Source organism: Bubalus kerabau, chromosome 22 (assembly GCF_029407905.1).
Source record: "Bubalus kerabau isolate K-KA32 ecotype Philippines breed swamp buffalo chromosome 22, PCC_UOA_SB_1v2, whole genome shotgun sequence".
NCBI classification, from domain to species: Eukaryota; Metazoa; Chordata; class Mammalia; order Artiodactyla; family Bovidae; genus Bubalus; species Bubalus kerabau.
The window spans coordinates 53,984,544-54,003,685 of record NC_073645.1 but is presented as its reverse complement, the minus strand read 5'-3'; the positions used below and the strand labels follow the sequence as shown (position 1 = coordinate 54,003,685).

The following is a 19,142-nucleotide window of genomic DNA, read 5'->3' as shown; positions in this document are numbered from 1 at the left end:
CTGACTGGCTCAGATCAGGAGCTCCTTATTGCAAAATTCAGGTTTAAATTGAAGAAAGTAGAGAAAACCACTAGGCCATTCAGGTATGACCTAAATCAAATCCCTTATGATTATATACTGGAGGTGATGAATACATTCAAGGAACTAGATCTGGTAGACAGAGTGCCTGAAGAACTATGGACAGAGGTTCATAACATTGTACAGGAGGCAGTGACCAAAACCATCTCAAAGAAGAAGAAATGCAAGAAGGCAAAATGGTTGTCTGAGGAGGTCTTACAAATAGCTGAGGAAACAAGAGAAGCAAAAAGCAAGGGAGAAATGGAAAGATATACCCAACTGAATGCAGAGTTCCAGAGAATAGCAAAGAGAAATAAGAAGGCCTTCTTAAAAGGACAATGAAAACAAGTTAGAGGAAAACAAGAATGGGAAAGACAAGAGATCTCTTCAAGAAAATTGGAGAGATCAAGATAAAGGACAGAAACAATAAGGACCTAACAGAAGCAGAAGAGATTCAGAAGAACTATTTTTCTTTAAAGTCTTAATTTCCCAGATAACTATGATGGTGTGGTCACTCACCTAGAGCCAGACAGACTAGAGTGTGAGGTCACGTGGGCCTTAGGAAGCATTACTGGGAACAAAGCTAGTGGAGGTGATGGAATTCCAGCTGAGCTATTTAAATTCTTAAAAGATGACGCTGTTAAAGTGCTGCACTCAATATGTCAACAAATTTGAAAAATTCAGTACTGGAATTGGCCACAGGACTGGAAAAGGTCAGTTTTCATTCCAATCCCAAAGGAAGGCAATGCCAAAGAATGCTCAAACTACCACACAATTGCATTCATCTCACACGCTAGAAAAGTAATGCTCAAAATTCTCCAAGTTAAGCTTCAGCACTACGTGAACCGAGAACTTCCAGATGTACCAGCTGGATGTTGAAGAGGCAGAGGAACCAGAAATCAAATTGCCAACACTGGCTGGATCATACGCTAAGCAAGGGAATTCCAGAAAAACATCTACTTCTGCTTCATTAGCTATGCTAAAGCCTTTGACTGTGTGGATCACAACAAACTGTGAAAAATTCTTCAAGAGATGGAATACCAGACCACCTTACCTGTTTCCTGAGAAACGTGTATGCAGGTCAAGAAGAAATAGTTAGAACCGGACATGGAACAACAGACTGGTTCAAAATTGGGAAAGGAGTAAGACAAGGCTGTATATTGTCACTCTGATTATTTAACTTATATGCAGAGTAAATCATGTAAAATGCCAGGTTGGATGAATCACAGGCTAGAATCAGGATTGCCAGAAGAAATAACATCAGATATGCAGATGACACCACACTTATGGTGAAAGCAAAGAGGAAGCAAAGAGCCTCTTGATGAAGGTGAAAGAGGAGAGTGAAAAAGCTGGCGTAAAACTCAACATTCAAAAAATTAAGATCATGGCATCCAGTCCCCTCACTCCATGGCAAATAGAAGGGGGAAAAGTGGAAGCAGTGACAAACTTCATTTTCTTGGGCTCCAAAATTACTGTGGACAGTGACTGCAGCCATGAAATTAAAAGATGCTTGGTTCTTGGAAGGAAAGTTATGACCAACCTAGACAGTGTATTCAAGAACAGAGATATCACCGTGCTGACAAAGGTGTGTATAGTCAAACCTATGGTTTTCAGTAGTCATGTACGGATGCGAGAGTTGGACTACAAAAGAAGGCTGAGCACAAAAGAACTGATGCTTTTGAACTGTGGTGCTGGAGAAGGCTCTTGAGAGTCCCTTGGACAGTGAGGAGATGAAACCAGTCAATCCTAAAGGAAATCAACCCTGAAAATATCCATTGGAAGAACTGATGGTGAAGCTGAAGCTCTAATACTTTGGCCACCTGATGCGGAAAGCCACAACACTGGAAAAGACACTGATGCTGAGAAAGACTGAAGGCCAAAGGGGAAGAGGGCAGCAGAGGATGAGATGGTTAGATAGCATCACGAACTCAGTGGACATGAATTTAAACAAACTTCAGGAGATAGTGAAAGACAGGGAAGCCTGTTGCTCATGAGGTCACAGAGAGTACGACACAACTTAACAACTGAACCACATCCTAATAGATGTCTCATGATGCCACTGCTCTATGTTTCCCTAGTGATAGGCTCCCCACTCCTGTATTCTTGGGCTTCCCTGGTGGCTCAGCTGGTGAAGAATCCGCCTGCAGTGTGGGAGACCTGGGTTTGATCCCTGGGTTGGTAAGATCCCCTGGAGAAGGGAAAGGCTACCCACTCCAGTATTCTGACCTGGAGAATTCCATGGACTGTACAGTCCATGGGGTCGCAAAGAGTCGGACAGGACTGAGCGACTTTCAGTGACTAATAGTGTTGAACGTTTTTTGTGTGCTCATCAGCCATCTGTATATTTTTGTTGTAGAAATGTCTGTTCAATCCTTTGCTCTTTGTTAACTGTCTTTGTATCACTGAGTTTGTGAACATTAATAAAGGGAAACCATTTAAAATGGAAGGCCAGAAGAGGGAGCTCTCAGACACTTGACTGTCAATTACAGATCCAGAGAGAAGGATCACCACCAACAGGAAAAAATCCTCCATGACAGGTCCCAACAGGAAAGACGCTCCCTGCATCTCTTACAGGAAGTGAGGACTCCAGCTACTAGGCCAGTGAGAACCTGTCATCACCCTGAACTCTCATTTGCCTCCAATTGACTTTTCTTCAGAACTCCTCCCAACTTCCTCTTTTTCTCTGTAAAATAGAGAAAAATGGTGAGTTCAGTTCAGTTCAGTCGCTCAGTCGTGTCCGACTCTTTGCCACACCATGGCCGGCAGCACACCAGGCCTCCCCGTCCATCACCAACTCCCGGAGTCCACCCAGACTCACGTCCATCGAGTCATGAGTCTCATAAAATAGACAAAAATGGTAAAATGACTGTTATTACGGTTAGCAAGTAGAAAGTATTCTTTATATCTTCTAGATGACCCTTTTCAGATGTATGACTTGTAAGACTTTTTCTCTCATTCTGTGAGATAGCTTTTCACTCTCTTTAGGTTTTCCTCTGAAACATAAAAGCTTTTAATTTGGGTGAAGTCTATATTTTTTTTTCTTTTGTCCATAAATTATTTCATGAAGGATAGCAGCCACCTACTTCAATACTAGCCCTGGAATGTTAGAAAAAAATTCTTTCATGTTGGAGCCGTTCCCGTTTGGATGCCTGTCACAGCACCGTAGCCCACACTAAGACAGAGTCTACTGTGGTAAAATCTCTTGTTATCTCTTTGTAGGAAAATGTCTTTATTCTGTCCTTCAGTTCAGTTCAGTTCAGTCGCTCAGTCGTGTCCGACTCTTTGCAACCCCATGAATCACAGCACACCGGGCCTCCCTGTCCATCACCAACTCCCGGAGTTCACTGAGACTCACGTCCATCAAGTCAGCGATGCCATCCAGCCATCTCATCCTCTGTCGTCTCCTTCTCCTCCTGCCCCCAATCCCTCCCAGCATCAGAGTCTTTTCGAATGAGTCAACTCTTCGCATGAGGTGGCCAAAGTACTGGAGTTTCAGCTTTAGCATCATTCCTTCCAAAGAACACCCAGGACTGATCGATCTCCTTTAGAATGGACTGGTTGGATCTCCTTGCAGTCCAAGGGACTCTCAAGAGTCTTCTCCAACACCACAGTTCAAAAGCATCAATTCTTTCGTGCTCAGCTTTCTTCACAGGCCAATTCGCACATCCATACATGACCACAGGAAAAACCATAGCCTTGACTAAACAGACCTTTGTTGGCAAAGTAATGTCTCTGCTTTTGAATATGCTGTCTAGGTTGGTCATAACTTTCCTTCCAAGGAGTAAGCGTCTTTTAATTTCATGGCTGCAGTCACCATCTGTAGTGATTTTGGAGCCCCAAAAAATAAAGTCTGACACTGTTTCCACTGTTTCCCCATCTATTTCCCATGAAGTGGTGGGTCCAGATGCCATGATCTTAGTTTTCTGAATGTTGAGCTATAAGCCAACTTTTTCACTCTCCACTTTCACTTTCATCAAGAGGCTTTTTAGTTCCTCTTCACTTTCTGCCATAAGGGTGGTGTCATCTGCTTATCTGAGGTTATTGATATTTCTCCCGGCAATCTTGATTCCAGCTTGTGCTTCCTCCAGCCCAGCGTTTCTCATGATGTACTCTGCATATAAGTTAAATAAGCAGGGTGACAATATATAGCCTTGACGTACTCCTTTTCCTATTTGGAACCAGTCTGTTGTTCCATGTCCAGTTCTAACTGTTGCTTCCTGACCTGCATATAGGTTTCTCAAGAGTCAGGTGAGGTGGTCTGGTATTCCCATCTCTTTCAGAATTTTCCACAGTTTATTGTGATCCACACAGCCAAAGGCTTCGGCATAGTCAATAAAGCAGAAATAGATGTTTTTCTGGAACTCTCTTGCTTTTTCAATTAGCCTGGAAATGAAGTTTTGCTGAGCATTAAATTCTAATTTGGATTTTATTATTTACTTGAAGACATCCATTTTGCTTTTCATTTGTAGGTGATTTTTTTTTTTTCTTTTTGGCTGCCCCATGCAACTTGCGGGGTCATAGTTCTCCTGGTCATGGACCAGGAATGAAGCCCAAGCCCCAGCAGTGAGAGCTCTGATCCCTAACCACTGGGCCACCAGGTAGTCCCATGTAGACTATCTTTTTATCTTCACCCTCAAATTTGCAGAATTTGCGCAAGAATACAAATGGAGGCTAATAATAGGTTTCCAAACATTTGAAATTTATAAATCAAAGTAAAGAAATTCTTTCATTGTTAGAATTTGCATGTGTTCGTGCTAAGTTTCTTCAGTTGTGTCCAGCTCTTTGTGACCCCATGGAAAGCAGCCTGCCAGGCTCCTCTGTCCATGGAATTCTCCAGGCAAGAATACTGAAGTAAGTTGCCATACTCTCCTCCAGGGGAGCTTCCTAATCCAGGGATCAAACTCACATTTCTTATGTCTCCAGCATTGGCAGGCAGATTCTTTACCACTAGCACCACCAATTACATCTTGTTTTATAAAAATAAAACTATTCACATCTAGTATTCAATAGATATCTAGTTACCAATGTAAAGAGTCAGTAGTATTCAATAGATATCTAGTTACCAATGTAAAGAGTCAGTATTATGCTTCACTTGTTATATCTAGACCTATAAATACATAAACTTGAGTGACAGGAATTGTTCATAATTGTTGCAAAACTTCCCTCAGCCACTCAGTGCAGCTGCTGTGACTGATGCTGCACGCACTTCGTGAGCACCTCTGGCCCGTGAAATGGGAGGAAGGGAAACAGAAAGTATTAATAGATGTTCGTCACAGTGCTCAGCAGGGGGAAACTCAGTTACTTGATGCCTCTAAAAGAAAGCATTTTGTTAATCAATTATCTTTCCCTTGTCTAAGCACATCTACCTCTCAACTCCTCCACACTGCAAAACAGTATTAACTCTGAATTCTCCGTGACATTTAAATCAAGTCCCCCTAAAACCAAATGCTCTCTGATTCATGATTAATCTCTCCACGCCAAACTTCCCTTTCTTGTGCCCTCTGACCTCAGTACTGTGCTAACTGAACACTAACCAAGTCAGATGACTAAGATGGATGCTGTTGATAAAGGGGTTAATGTACTAAAACTGCTGCTGTAGACATCATTAATGTACAAACTCAGGTTATTTCTCCAGGGTAAGATGAGCTCACAGACCCCTGAACCATGGACCATCTGGCCTGAGAACGTAAAGCAGAGACATCCTGACTCCTAAAACTAGATCCAGAAATGTCACAAAATGAATCTCAACCTTTCTTTTTTAAAAAAATCTTTTTTTTTTTAATCCCCTAACTCAAAATCCAAGTTGGTCAGTGGCTTATCAGAGTTGGTCTGAGTGGATCTGCGATTGTCTCTAACTCCTTTGCTGAAGTAAAGTTGCTCAGTCGTGTCCGACTCTTTGCAACCCTGTGGACTGTAGCCTGCCAGGCTCCTCTGTCCATGGGATTCTCCAGGCAAGAATACTGGAGTGGGTTACCATTTCCTTCTCCAGGGGATCTTCCCGACCCAGGGATCGAACCCGGGTCTCCCGCATTGGAGGTAGATGCTTTAACCTCTGAGCCACAAGGGAAGCCCAAACTCTTTTGCTCGGTGTCCTGCAAACACCCTCTGTCAGGGAGTTTGGCTTTCTCTGGTTACACCTGAACATTGCCCTGAGCTCTGACTTCAGGTCACAGGTAGGTCCGCCCAGCTCCAGGGAGTCCACAGGCAGTTTTGGCTAGAAAGCCACTGCCTCCAGCTCAGAGTCCAGGACCCAGCTGTGGCTTGAGGTCCTGTCACTCAGGAGTGGGCACACCCTGCCTGTCCCGCAGCCTCAGACACAGCAGGAAGGGCCAAAGGTCAAGGGCACGCCTGCGCCTAGAGTAGAGAAGACCAAGGTAGTGTAGGCCGGCGGACAGCTCCGCCGCGAGCCCTGCAGGCCAGCACCATGGACGGGTGGAGCAGTGCACTCGCACGAGCCCCTGGCGCTCCCTCTTGGCATTCGGGTGTCCCAACCAGCTGTAAGTCGTCAGGCCCCAGGCTTGGGGGGCAGAGGAGAGCAGGCCACGCAAGTGTCCACCCGCACGGCTCAGCTAGCCCCGGAGCAACTGCTCTCAGATATTCCAGGCTACTTCTGTCAACTACCAATGGGCACTTGCCAAGAGCATTTGCCAGCGACTGAACAAGGGCGTTTGCCATCTGCGTCTGCGGAGTTCCAGCCCTGTGCTACTGCAGCTGCCGACCGTCATTCAGCGTGGGGAGTGAGGCACTCTGTGCTCCAGGGAAACTGGGGTAACAGGTCTTTACACAGGTATTTTCAGAAACTGATTTCATGACCCCAGTCCTTCCATCTCTTCACATCTAGAAAAGCACTAAATGCCTTCACCCTGGCATTAGCTCCTCATGACTAACAGAAAAGTAAAGTAAAGTAAGCACTTGGTTGCAGAGACCTCCCCGTTCACCACAATCTTCTATATTGACCTTCCCCCACTGCCTCTTTGGAACAATTCCTCAGAGCTATCTGAGGTAGTCTCCCCCAGCTGCAGTCTTCATTTTGCCCCAAATAAAACTTAACTTGAAACTTTCACATCGTGCATCTTTTTAGTCAACAGTTCCTACAGGTTGAGGCGGCACAGGCGGGAAAACGATCAGGACCTGCATTCCAAACCCTTCTCCCAGCCCTGCGCCGCCTCCGCCCATCCTCCGGGACCCTTCTTCCGCCCCCTCCTCCCTAAACCGCAGGCCCGTCGCCCCGCCCACTTCCGCCGCCTCGCGTGGTCTCGCGATACCTGCGTGGTCTCGCGACCCGGGCCGGTGGGCGGGGCGGGCCCTGACTGGCGCTGCCCGGGGGCGGCTCCGCGGGGCGGGCCCTCCGCGCTAGCGGGCAGAGGGCACAGTCGTCCACGCGAGCGCCATGGCCGCCTTACGTGCCCTGCTGCCCAGCGTCCGCGCCCCGCTGCGGCCCTGGCTCTTCTGCCCGGTGCAGCGCTCCTTCGCCTCGAGTAAGTGCGGGGCCGCGGGGGCGGGCCGTGGTTGGAGTCCCCGGGCCGGGACCCCTGGGCCGCACCGCGCCCCTGCCGGGGAGCGTCCAGCCTGACTCCCCCGCCCGGCACCTCCTTCCTGAGCACGCGGAGCCCTGGGATCACTAGCGTCTCGACCCCGGGGACTCGGGACTGAGTGCCAAGATCTCTGGCCACTTCAGCATTTCGTGTGAAAGCCCTCAGATTTGAGAGCACGCGCGGTCCCTGCATCTGCAATTGGAAGGGGTCTCGCGTGCTGTCCTGTGGTGGCTCCTGCCCAGCCTCCCCAGGTCCACTGCTTCTCCCTTCAGGTTCTGCCTGCCCCAGCCCCAGCAGCCGGGTACCCCCCCGCCGCCCGCCCCTCCACCACCCCGTATTTCCCAGGAAGTCTTGGCCACATCTCTGGGAACGAATCTCTGCAGCCTCTTCGTTCACCTGTGTGTCCACTTAACCTAGCTGTTAACTGGTGTTGATGTTCCCTGAGTTCCTTTTGACCACCTGCTTCTGCATCCTGGCCTGTACCCAGCAGTCTTTTTTGGTCTTGCATGTGGGTTGTGGGGGATGCTGCCTACACATGGGTGATTTCAGACACTCCCCAGCAAGCCCACCGGGTAGGTAGCCCGTTCAAGGAAGCAGCTGCCTTGGTTAAGCTTCCCACCCAGGTCATTCTGGCTCCCAGGCTTGAGCAGGCTGCCCCTCCTGGTCTGGCAGTTGCCCTTTGCCTGTGTGCACTTCACCCAGTTGGCATCTGTTTAAAGAGGGAGTTGCCTCATTTCTTGTTTCTACAGGATCCCAGGCGTCTCCAGCACAGGTTCGGGGAGATGCCAACCAAGACATTCAGAAGGAAGGCTGCTGGTCATTGCTGGGGCTGTTGGGCTGTCTTAACTTAAGGAAACGTTCCAACATCTGTGAAAGCAGAGAGCCCTGCAGAAGGCCCCCATGCAGTGCGAGCTGCAGCACCAGGGACTGGGCAGGGCCCTCAGGTGTCGGGGTCACCCTGTCCAGTGGCGGAATACATCCCCCAGTTTGATGCCTCTTAGTGGAAATCCTGGTTTCCCGTTTCTTCCCAGGCGCAGCCTTTGAGTACATCATCACAGCAAAGAAGGGAAAGAACAGCAACGTGGGGTTGATCCAGCTGAACCGCCCCAAGGCCCTCAATGCGCTCTGCAACGGCCTGATCGTGGAGCTCAACCAGGCACTGCAGGCCTTCGAGGAAGACCCAGCCGTGGGGGCCATTGTCCTCACAGGCGGGGAGAAGGTGTTTGCAGGTGAGCTGCCCAGCATGGTGGCAGACCACCAGGTATGTGATCACAGCTGTGGCGTGGCAGGCAGCCTTATACCTCCATGAAGGCGTCAGGCAAGTTCTGCAACTTGGGGATTTATTTACGTAAGGTAGACCAAACCCTGAGCTGCTTGAGGGGGCCTCTCTGATGTTTAATGTTGAGCCTGCTCAGAGGCAGGCAGGTCCCGGGTGAGAGGGACTAGACAGTGAGCGCTGCTTTCCTTGACCCCCCCAGTCTGTTTCCCGTCCACGTCCCTCTGGGTTACTCCGTCACCTCATATTGCCCGGTGTTGCACTGTGCCCCCGGCCCAGCTGTGTGTCCACATGGCCTTTCCCCAAAGCCCCGATGCTGACCCTTGGAACACTCAGCAGTTGCCTCTTGTAACTGGAACGTCACTTCCCACCACCCAGCTGGAGCCGACATCAAGGAAATGCAGAGCTTCACGTTCCAGAACTGTTACTCTGGCGGGTTTTTGAGCCACTGGGACCAGCTCACACGTGTCAAGAAGCCAGTCATAGCTGCTGTCAATGGCTATGCCGTGAGTGTTCCCCCGACGCCATCTCCTTGCACTTAGAGCACCCGAAGGAGCTGTGTTTGTACAGTAGCACCAGTTTTTATGTGGAGGAGGCTGTGTCTCGTTCTCAGTGATACAAAAGAGCCAAGACCTGTAAGGGGCGTTTAGCATCTGCTCTGTGGGAGCGGGTTCAGCTGTTGGCCTTTGGATTCCCCCGTTAGTAAAGCCCCCTAGTCTTCAGCATGGTCCCTAAGACTCCCCAGGAGCTGCCTTCCCCTCTGCAAGCTTAAGGGCACGTATGTTGGCTTTCTGTGCAGTTTTGAACATTTTCCAACCTGCCCTGCCTTATAAATTAACTCCTGCTACCGTTGAAAGCTCTGGGTGCCCCATTTGGTGCGTCGGGGTCTCCTGTAGCCACCTGGATGACTCAGAGTCTCTGGGACTGGCTGTGGCCTGTACAGAAGTGAGAAGGACCTTTCAACTCACGGTTCCTTAGTAAAGCTTCCTTCAGGTGAGCGGGTCAGCGGGCAGAGTGTGTTGGAACACAGCGGCCTCTCAGTCCTCCCCTCTCTTGGCTGCCTTTTAGCTTCCTCAGCCGAGTGGAGTGGCCACGATAGATACTGTAGGACACACAAGGCCAAAAGCATTTGCTGTCTGGCCCTTGCCAGAAGCCTGGCAGAATTAACTGTGCATATAATTTATGGAAACAGTTACCTGACTTGCCATCTCTGTGTTGACATCTGCTGTACCCCAGACCGTGTTCCTTTTTAATAGAAAATTTAAATGAGCAAGTGGAATGATTTTTAACTGGGGTCCTCTTGCGGTGCCTCTTGTTTTGCAGCTTGGTGGTGGCTGTGAGCTTGCCATGATGTGTGACATCATTTATGCTGGAGAGAAAGCCCAGTTTGGGCAGCCGGAGATTCTAATAGGAACCATCCCAGGTAAAGGCTCTAGAGTCAGCTCTTCAAGTCATCGGCCCAAATCTGCCCTCTGTCAGGCATCTGGGCTGCCTCAGCGTCAGACAGAAACAGTGGGACTGCCGTGTGAGCCTGGCTGCGCTACCTTCCGTGCGGGGCGGGGCGCGGCCTGGGGCCTGAAGCCCTACCGGCTCCTCTGGGCTGGCCACACGCTGGCTTCCGACCGCAGTGACTCTTGCTGCTGAGCACCCGTGGTGGGTCCTTGTAGGTCAGCAGCTCAGAGAAGAAAACACGGTGACCACGGGCCAGTGCTGAGGGCTCCTGTTTCAGTGGCCAGAGCGAGACCCGTGGCCTCAGCAGGTTCAGAGCAGGGAATCACATCCCCCACGGGAGGGCGACGGGAGCAGTAGGCCAACAGTGATGCCTCTGCCCCTCGGCCCACCTGACGAGAGCTGCAGGCTGTGTCCCCACGAGGCCTCTGCCCCGGGTGTGGAGCCTGGAGCCCAGGGCCTCTCTCAGGCCAGCGGGCCAGGCAGTGAGCAGGGTGGGGTCAGCTGAGGGTGACCGCCAGGCTCTTCCCGTCCCAGTGCCCAAGGTCCCCACCGTGTTGAGGTAGCGCCCGAGTCTGCTGGACCGTGGGTGCCTCAGGTGGCTGCTTGCCTCGCCCTGGCAGCCCTGGGGTTCGCTGTGGGCAGGTGAATGGGCAGACCAGTCTTTCCAGCCAGAGGCCGTTGAGTGGGCGGGAGAGGGAGCAGGGCCCGTGAGGCGAAGTCCACGTAGGGCTAGACACCCGAAGAGCCTGAGAGGAGCACATCCCCAAGCCCGTGAGGCAGGAGCCTTGCCCCCGTCCCACTCTGGGAGCAGAGCTGGTTGTGATCGGAGGCCGCCCCCAGCTGCCCCCCAGGGTGGGTCAGGTCAGGGTCTGTGAGCTCCACGCATCCATCCAGAGTCTGACTCCTGCACGAGAGGCACTGGTACAAGGGGCCCAGGGCACGAGGCAGGGGCCTGAGTGTGGGAAGGAGGTTCCCTTGTGATGTCTGGGTCTCGCCCAGTTCTCCCCACCCCCTAAGCGAGTGCTGCAGGTCTTCAGGCCCTGGACACTTGCCAGCAGCATGCCTGTGGCTTCTTGGCCACAGAGACGCACGCCCAGCAGGCCCTGGACACTTGCCAGCAGCCCAGCAGCCCTCTGCCTCTGCAGGTGCAGGCGGCACCCAGAGACTGACCCGTGCCGTCGGAAAGTCACTGGCCATGGAGATGGTCCTCACTGGTGACCGGATCTCAGCCCAGGATGCCAAGCAAGCAGGTATAGGGTGGGGCCGCCCCGTGGAGTGGCCCCCTTGGCAGCTGGGTGGAGAGGGGAGGGCCTCACGCAGGGACGCCCACAGTGATCAGCACAGAGCTTTCTGGTGTCCTGCGAGTCCAGGAGACTCACTGCCTGTGTCTCTTTGAAATACTACCACGCACAGCCGAGTGACTCAGGTATCCACGTGGATTAAAGACTAACAGGGAAACCATTCCAGTTCTCAGAACCAACCTGAACAGTGGGGGGTCTCCAAGGCAGGCAGGCCCTCTCCTGGCCCCTCAGTGACCTTTGACTGTACGAGCCCTGTAACCTCGACAGCCAAGGGTGGCGGCCCCACCAGGGGACGCTGAGGACCTTTCCTGTGTCTCTGCTGGAAGCCTGCGCTGTGACAGAGAACTAGAACCAGCTGTTTCCACGTTTACCTTTTTGTGTTGTAGGTCTCGTAAGCAAAATTTTTCCTGTTGAGGCAGTGGTTGAAGAAGCCATCCAATGTGCAGAAAAAATTGCCAGCAACTCTAAAATTGTAACAGCCATGGCCAAAGAAGCAGTGAACGCAGGTAGGGAGGAGGGTGGAGAGGCTGGACAGGAGTAGTTGCGAGGCTTGACAATTTGGTGTCTGAATTGTGCATCTTAACTGATCTGGACAAAAATTGTTAGGATTCTCAGTATTTTGATTTTGGCTCTTGGTACCGTTCTAGTTTCTAGTTGCTCACTCACAAATTCTGCTGAACTGGTCTGAGCTCCCCTTGGAAGCAGGACCTGAGAACTGGGCCAGCCTGGGGGCCAGTGCCGGCGAGCAGAGGCAGCCCGGGAGGGTCCCCTGCAGAACCTGGGAGAAAGGGGTTCCTCTCTACCGCAGCCGCGCCTGACCGTCCAGGGGTGAGGCGGGGGCAGCTGCGCCCTCCTGGCTGAGGGTCTGGGCTCAGCAGCCACTCTTGGCCAGCAGCTCTGACCACCCCTCTTGAGAATTGCTTACATGTTAGCACGGCGATTTCATCTCAGCGTTGGAGTGAGGCTGTCCCTTTGCTTGTGCCGCCTGTGAGGGCAGTGAGTGTCCTTGGAGGGCCGCGCTGCCCCGGCCCTGTCTCTGCTCCCTGGGCTCAGCCTTACGTGCGTGGAGCGTGCGGTGGGGCCCGGGGCGCCTGTCACTGCCTGGCGCGGGTCACGGGGCCTGGCTGCAGGTGCTGCCGCAAGAGCTTCCACGAGCCTCGCACCCCCTCACCTCTGCTGCAGACGTACCTGGGCCTCGCTCCGTTCTGCCCACAGCTCCGTTTTCGGTGTCATCCGTAAACTTAATTGTCGTGCTTTTAGAGTTCACATTCCTGGGCTTCCTCAGCCCCCTCCTGACTGGACAGAGTTTTCCATCCCACCTTCCACGCCAGTCCCCACACGGGACACAGGGAGCCCGGGAGCAGCTGTTCACTGGGCTGCAGCTGGGGCGAGACCCTGGAGAGGGAGGCTGCAGTTTAATCCCGTAACATCAAAGTGCACGTCGGTCCCCAGGCTGGTTCCCACCTCTAGAAAAAGTTCTGCACTCCCAAGTCTGTGTCTCAGGTCCTCACTGCAGGGTTTTCTTTTTCAGCTTTTGAAATGACATTAGCTGAGGGCGTTAAATTGGAGAAGAAGCTCTTCTACTCAACTTTTGCCACTGTGAGTAGCCTCGTTCACATGGGGAATCACATGGTCTAGCCGTGAAAGTTCTGGAATTTGCTTGTAGATTTTATCACCATTTCTCTCTGGTCAGAACTCATAGCCTCCCTGTAGCTGGGCAGTGATGTTTGCAAACAAATGGGGCTTCCCTGGTGGCTCAGACCGTAAAGAATACACCTGCAGTGCGAGAGACCTGGGTTCAGGCCCGGGGTTGGTAATATCCCCTAGAGAAGGGCATGGCAACCCACTCCAGTATTCTTATCTGCAGAATCCCAAGGACAGAGGAGCCTGGCAGGCTGCAGTCCACAGGGTCACACAGAGCTGGACACGACTGAGCAAATAACACAGCACAGTGTGTGCAAGTTCAAAGGACAAAAACTTCTACAGTTATTTCTTATTACAAAATGTTGAGGTCCTTTAATGGACCAGAACCTGGTGGTCCGAAGTCAACGATAAGAAAGTAAAGGAGAGAAAGAGGCTGATATTGCTTGGTTTACGCAGAAAGCCAATAAAGCCCCTGCACGGGGCTTGCTCTGTTCACGGAGGCCTCAGGCGCCCTCTGGATGGGGTGAAGGCGCAGAGCACCTTCTCAAGCAGGTCTTAGAATCCCGGGCTGGAAAGTGAACTCAGAGGGAGAAAGAGAGAGAGAGAGAGAGAACGACACGGGGACCAGAGCGCTGAGGGAGCACAGGTGTTTCAGTCACGTGGTGTGGGCACAGAGACCGCCTCAGAAGGTGGTTGTTCTCAGCAAAGATAAAGATTAAAATCCCAGGCTCACAAAACAGGCAGTCCATAGTAGAGAGACAGAGTTGTGAACAGTCACTTCTACCGTATGCTTCACAAGAAGGAAGAGGGCACTTATCACCATATAGAAACGCTAATGAAGGAAATGCCTGGATTCCTCAGTCCCTGGGAGAGGCTTGCCTCTCAATTCCTGAGTATTCAGGAATTAATAAGGAACAGAGAATTCCTGACAGATCCAAAACAGCACACAGGAAGCCTCCTGTTAAATGCTTCCTGACAACAAAAGATCTTAGGAATTGCACACTTAAGTAGGAGTTCCTGTGTTTGAAAGGCAGTCTATTTACCCACAATTTTCCTAGATCGTTCCAGAATGGGGATCGAATATATTTTAACTTGAAACCTTGGCACATTATTTTCTAGGGTATCTGCCAGTAACTTGAAGGAAGTCATTCTTTTAATAGTCACTAAAATTCATCTCTTACTATCAGAAAATCATAAATACGTGTTTCATAAAAGAAAGATTAAAATGACTTTGGTTCTTGAGGAGGTGCAGATATGTGTGTGTGCACATGCGAGTGCATGTGTGTGGTGTGAGTGCATGCATATACTGTGTGTGCGCTTGTGTGTGAGAGTACATGTGTGTGCACTTGTGCGTGAGTGCATGCATGTACTGTGAGTGCATGTTGTGGTCTGAGTACATGCATGTTGAGTACTTGTGTGTGCACATGTGTGGGTGCATGCATGTGGCATGAGTGCCTGTGTGCACTTATCTGTGAGTGCATGCATGTGGTGTGAGTATTCATGTGTTGTGAGTGCATGTGTGTGTGAGTGCATGTGTGTGGTGTGAGTGCATGCATATACTCTGTGTGTGCACTTGTGTGGGGGGTACATGTGTGTGGCGTGAGTACATGTGCGTGCACTTGTGTGTGAGTGCATGTTGTGGTGTGTGTGTGTGCATGTGTGAGTACGTGCCTGTGTGCACTTATGTGTGAGTATGTGTGTATTGTGTTGTGAGTGCATGTGTGTGGTATGAATGTGTGCATGTGTGTGAGTATTGCATGTGTACACTTGTGTGTGAGTACATGCATGTGTGTGAGTACTCAAGTGTTGTGAGTACGTGTGTGCGTGTGTGAGGAAGGAGGGCCAAGGTAGAGCCTTTCCTTGTGTCCTGCTTCCTAACCCTCAGGACACCACCTGCCACAGACCATGACTAGACCCAGGTCATGGCCTGGTGAATGGCCAAGTCCATGCACCTGCGGTTCTCTGTAGATGAGGGTGTACTCCACTCGAAGGTTAGTGGCCCCCGAAGGACGGTCACCACAGCAGGGCAGGGCTGTTTCCTGTGAAAATAGCCATTCCTGGGCCTGCCCTCGCTGGTCAGGGACTTGGGTCATTCACCCTTGAGGTGATCCCACCACAGAACCCGTGGGTGAGGACGGCTGAGGGCGGGAGGAGCCGGCAGGCAGTGAGCAGGCCTGGCCTCAGGAAAAGTCACCGTCCACCCCTGCTTCTCCTCCCCACAGGAAGACCAGAAGGAAGGGATGGCCGCATTTGTGGAGAAGAGAAAGGCCGACTTCAAAGACCAGTGACAGCCGGCGGCCTCTGCCTCGGCCGCCCTTCCAAGAGGACGAGCAGCTTCAGAAGCTGATGAATCCTTCTGTCTTGTGTGCAGTGTCGGTGACACGGCTTCTCTCCAGCTCTGCGGGGCGGTGTGGGCTCACAGCCTGCGGGGGCAGGTGGCCTTCACCCAGGGGTCACGGGACCCCGGCTGGGTCACTGTGCCGTTTGCAGCAGTGGACGTAGCCACTCAGAGTGAAGGCCTTGTTGCTGGGTCTCTAAAGAGACATGCTCTTGACTGACAGACTTCAGGTCACATTAGGCCTTTTTTTGGTCATTTCTGTTCTTTAGTGTTCCATCACTTTTTAAACACTTTTGTCTGTCATTCTAAACAACAACATTCAAACAGAACAAGGTCCGCGAAGGGCTCCAAGCCTAGTCCGAGGGTGACTGCATGGCTCTTAGGATTTTCTGTGCCCACACGCTCACGTGTGAAACTGTTTTCTTTGTATGAAAATGGTTCTCCACATTTCTGCTTCTTTCGCACAAATGCACCCTGTTCTTTCGTGACTGTGATTCTTTTTCATTCTAAAATAGATAACAAAACCTTGCTGTTTTATCCGTCTTTAAATGTACACCAAGCAGCAGTGTGCTCACAGTGTTGTCACGTGTCTCATGCGGTTTCATCGCCTCAAACAGAAACTACGCCTCAACACGAACTCCCTACCTGGCCCCCGCCCGCCCCCCGGGTCCTGGGGACCTTTATTCCACTTTCTTTCTGTTGCCAAATTGAATATAATATTTCCAAAGTCCACCCAGGTTGTAACAGTAACAGTTCCATTCCTTTTCATGGCTGAATATGATTCCTACTCGCGTTCTTTTCAGTGGCCCTGAAGTCTTTCATGACGTGTGTACGTTGTGATCTGCTTGCTCAAGTGGCGTCGGATGTTGAGACCGTGCCCAGGCTCCTGTGTCAGCGCCGTCGTGACGGCTGCAGCGCGTATGCTCTGCGTGAACCCTTGTGCTTCAGCTCAAGCGTGTCTGTGAGGGGCTTGTGCTGTAACAGAACCGCTGCCTCCTCTCCAGCCCCTCCTCACAGTACACGCAGCAGGCAGGCCGGGGTGCAGCCTCGTCCCCTTCGGCAGAGGGTCGCAGAGCGGCTCTCATGGGGCCCTCGCCCCCAGCTGTGCAGATAGACCAGAATGCCAGGGCGAGTCGTTGAAGGTCCTGGATGATGGGGTCGCCCTCGCACTGAGAGCGAGGAAGCAGGCGCAAAGGGACCGTGAGATCAGGCTCCCCTGGGCTCGGAAGGCCAGGCCTGGCTGGGCGGTCCTCACTGTGACAGACGTGGGGACCCATGTGCTAAAGATGTGTAACCAGGGTTTGTGCAAGTCATGCACCATCTAGAATGAACCAACAGAGGTATCTGCAGGGGGAAACCTTCACGTTGAGAAAGTAAATGCGTTAGTTTAATTTTCCACACACGTGGGGCCTGGCTTCATAATTGATTCCGAGTGGGCCTGCACCGGTGGCCCAGTGACCACGACTGAGCTCCCAGTGCAGGGGTCTGAGTTCAGCCCCGATCGGACACGAGATGCCACATGCTGCAACTAAAAGAAAGCTGCAGAGAAGTCCTGCAAGCCACAGCTAAGACCCAGCACAGCCAGATACATAATAAATTGATTGTGACTAGCGGAGCCCCGAGTGCTGGGGGCCAGGTGGAAGCTGAGGAAGGGCTGGACGCGGGGCCCACACGTGAGTGTGTGCGTCTCGAAGGTCTGCACCCACAGGGTCGTTTGGGTTTCAGAATGTGGCAGGGATGGGTCCTACCCTCAGGCCCAGGGAACAGAACCTTCTGTTTGGGCTGTGTGCTGGCCCTGGGCTTGGGAGAGACGGGACCGTCCACGTGTGACCACGTGCTCTGCTGCATGTGAGAGGGCAGCAGGCAAGCCCTAGACGGATGGCAGGGACCACAGGCCCAGAGAGCCCTCCACTCCCTCTTGAGTTAGTTGACCTCCTGCCCCATATTGGTTTTGGGTTGTGATTGGTTTTTGAAACAGAACTTTCCTTCTCATTTATCCATAAACTTGGTTTTTCCCTTCTATATTTCTACTAAAAAAATAAGCTTCAGGGAATGTTAACTACGAGTCTCTCCTCTCGGGCTTTGGAGTAGACACTGCTCACGCTCGGTGCAGTCAGCCGCTGTGGGTGGCTGGTGTGCAGGCCCTGCCGGCCACCTCCCTGGGCAGCTTTGACCACCAAGGCTCCCCAGGGACGAGCAGTGGGTGTGGGGTGTCTGTTGTCTTCAGGTCTTCTGCCTTTCATATACGGTACTTCCCCGGAACCTGCCAGGCCTCTGGGCACGTCACCACATGCAGGGCTGAGGTCCACTGAGGGACGAGGTGGAAGGGGCAGGGCCCAAGGGGAGAGAACCTGGCCTGTCCAGCCTCTGAGTTGGGCTTTCCTGCAGGGGCAGCAGCAGTAAGTCCTCAGGTGAGCAAGGCAGCCAGCCCTGTAAGGAGGGGCCCGAGCATGGAAGGCTGAGAGCTGGCTGGCCTGAGCAAAAGCTGGTCTGCAGGCTGGGCAGTGAGGTTAGGTGCTGGGTTCTAAAGCAGGGGTATGACCCAGCTGGTGCAGGCATGGGCATCTCAACTGGGGTCTGCCCTCTATCCTGAGTGTGTGGATTCGGGGAGGGGAGGGGGTAGCGGGGGGAGGGGTAGGGATGGAGCAGACAGGGTGGAAGGCCAAGGGTGGTGTAGCAGGATTTTTGTTGACATCTTGGCACAGGAGCCACCTGCATTAGTCAGCTACTGCTGCGTAACAAATTATTGCCAAATTTATTTGATTTTAACACCAAAGCAAGTGTTCTGAAGGGAGAAACCATACTACTGCCTTTTATGACATGCCCCCAGAAGCCAGGCAGCAGCTTGTAGAGCATGTTCTATTGGAGGCAGTGACAGGTCTACCTGGTTCAAGAACGGAGACAGACCCGCTTCTCCGGAGGCACGTCACATGTGGCATGGTGGAGCTGCCGTTTGGAGAAGACAGTCACACCTGTCCGCTGAGAAGAATGCACAGCCTGGAAGCTGAGAACTGTGCTTTACTCAGCAGACTTGCTGAAGACTGCAGCCCTGGACACAGCCTCAGAGAGCTGTGAGGGGCCTGTTCCACAGAGCTGAGGGAGTGTAAGCAGATAGGGCAGGGGGTCCCCAGAGAAAGAAGCAGGAATGGCTTTCTTGACTGATACCATGTTCAGTTCAGTTGCTCAGTTGTGTCCAACTCTTTGTGACCCCATGGACCGCAGCACGCCATGCTTCCCTGTCCACCACCAAACCGAGTTTTCTCAAACTCTTGTCCATCGAGTCAGTGATGCCATCCAACCATCTCATCCTCTGTCGTCCCCTTCTCCTGCCTTCAGTCTTTCCTAGCATCAGGGTCTTTTCCAGTAAGTCAGTTCACACCAGGTGGCCAAAGGATTGGAGCTTCAGCATCAGGCCTTCCAATGAATGAATATTCAGGACTCATTTCCTTTAAGGTTGACTGATCTGATCTCCTTGCAGTCCAAGGAACTCTCAAGAGTCTTCTCTAACACCACGGTTCAAAAGCATCAATTCTTCGGCG

General features: G+C 51.8%; 1 protein-coding gene across 1 annotated transcript; it reads left to right on the top strand.

The window, feature by feature from the left end:
- The first annotated feature begins 7,376 nt into the window (after positions 1–7,376).
- Positions 7,377–16,188, top strand: ECHS1 (enoyl-CoA hydratase, short chain 1). The gene is made up of 8 exons (XM_055560278.1): positions 7,377–7,535; positions 8,624–8,821; positions 9,247–9,374; positions 10,192–10,291; positions 11,466–11,570; positions 12,008–12,127; positions 13,153–13,220; positions 15,488–16,188. Exons 1-8 carry the CDS (start codon positions 7,448–7,450, stop codon positions 15,551–15,553), a joined length of 873 nt encoding a protein of 290 aa, XP_055416253.1. The 5' UTR covers positions 7,377–7,447; the 3' UTR covers positions 15,554–16,188.
- Positions 16,189–19,142: the final 2,954 nt, after the last annotated feature.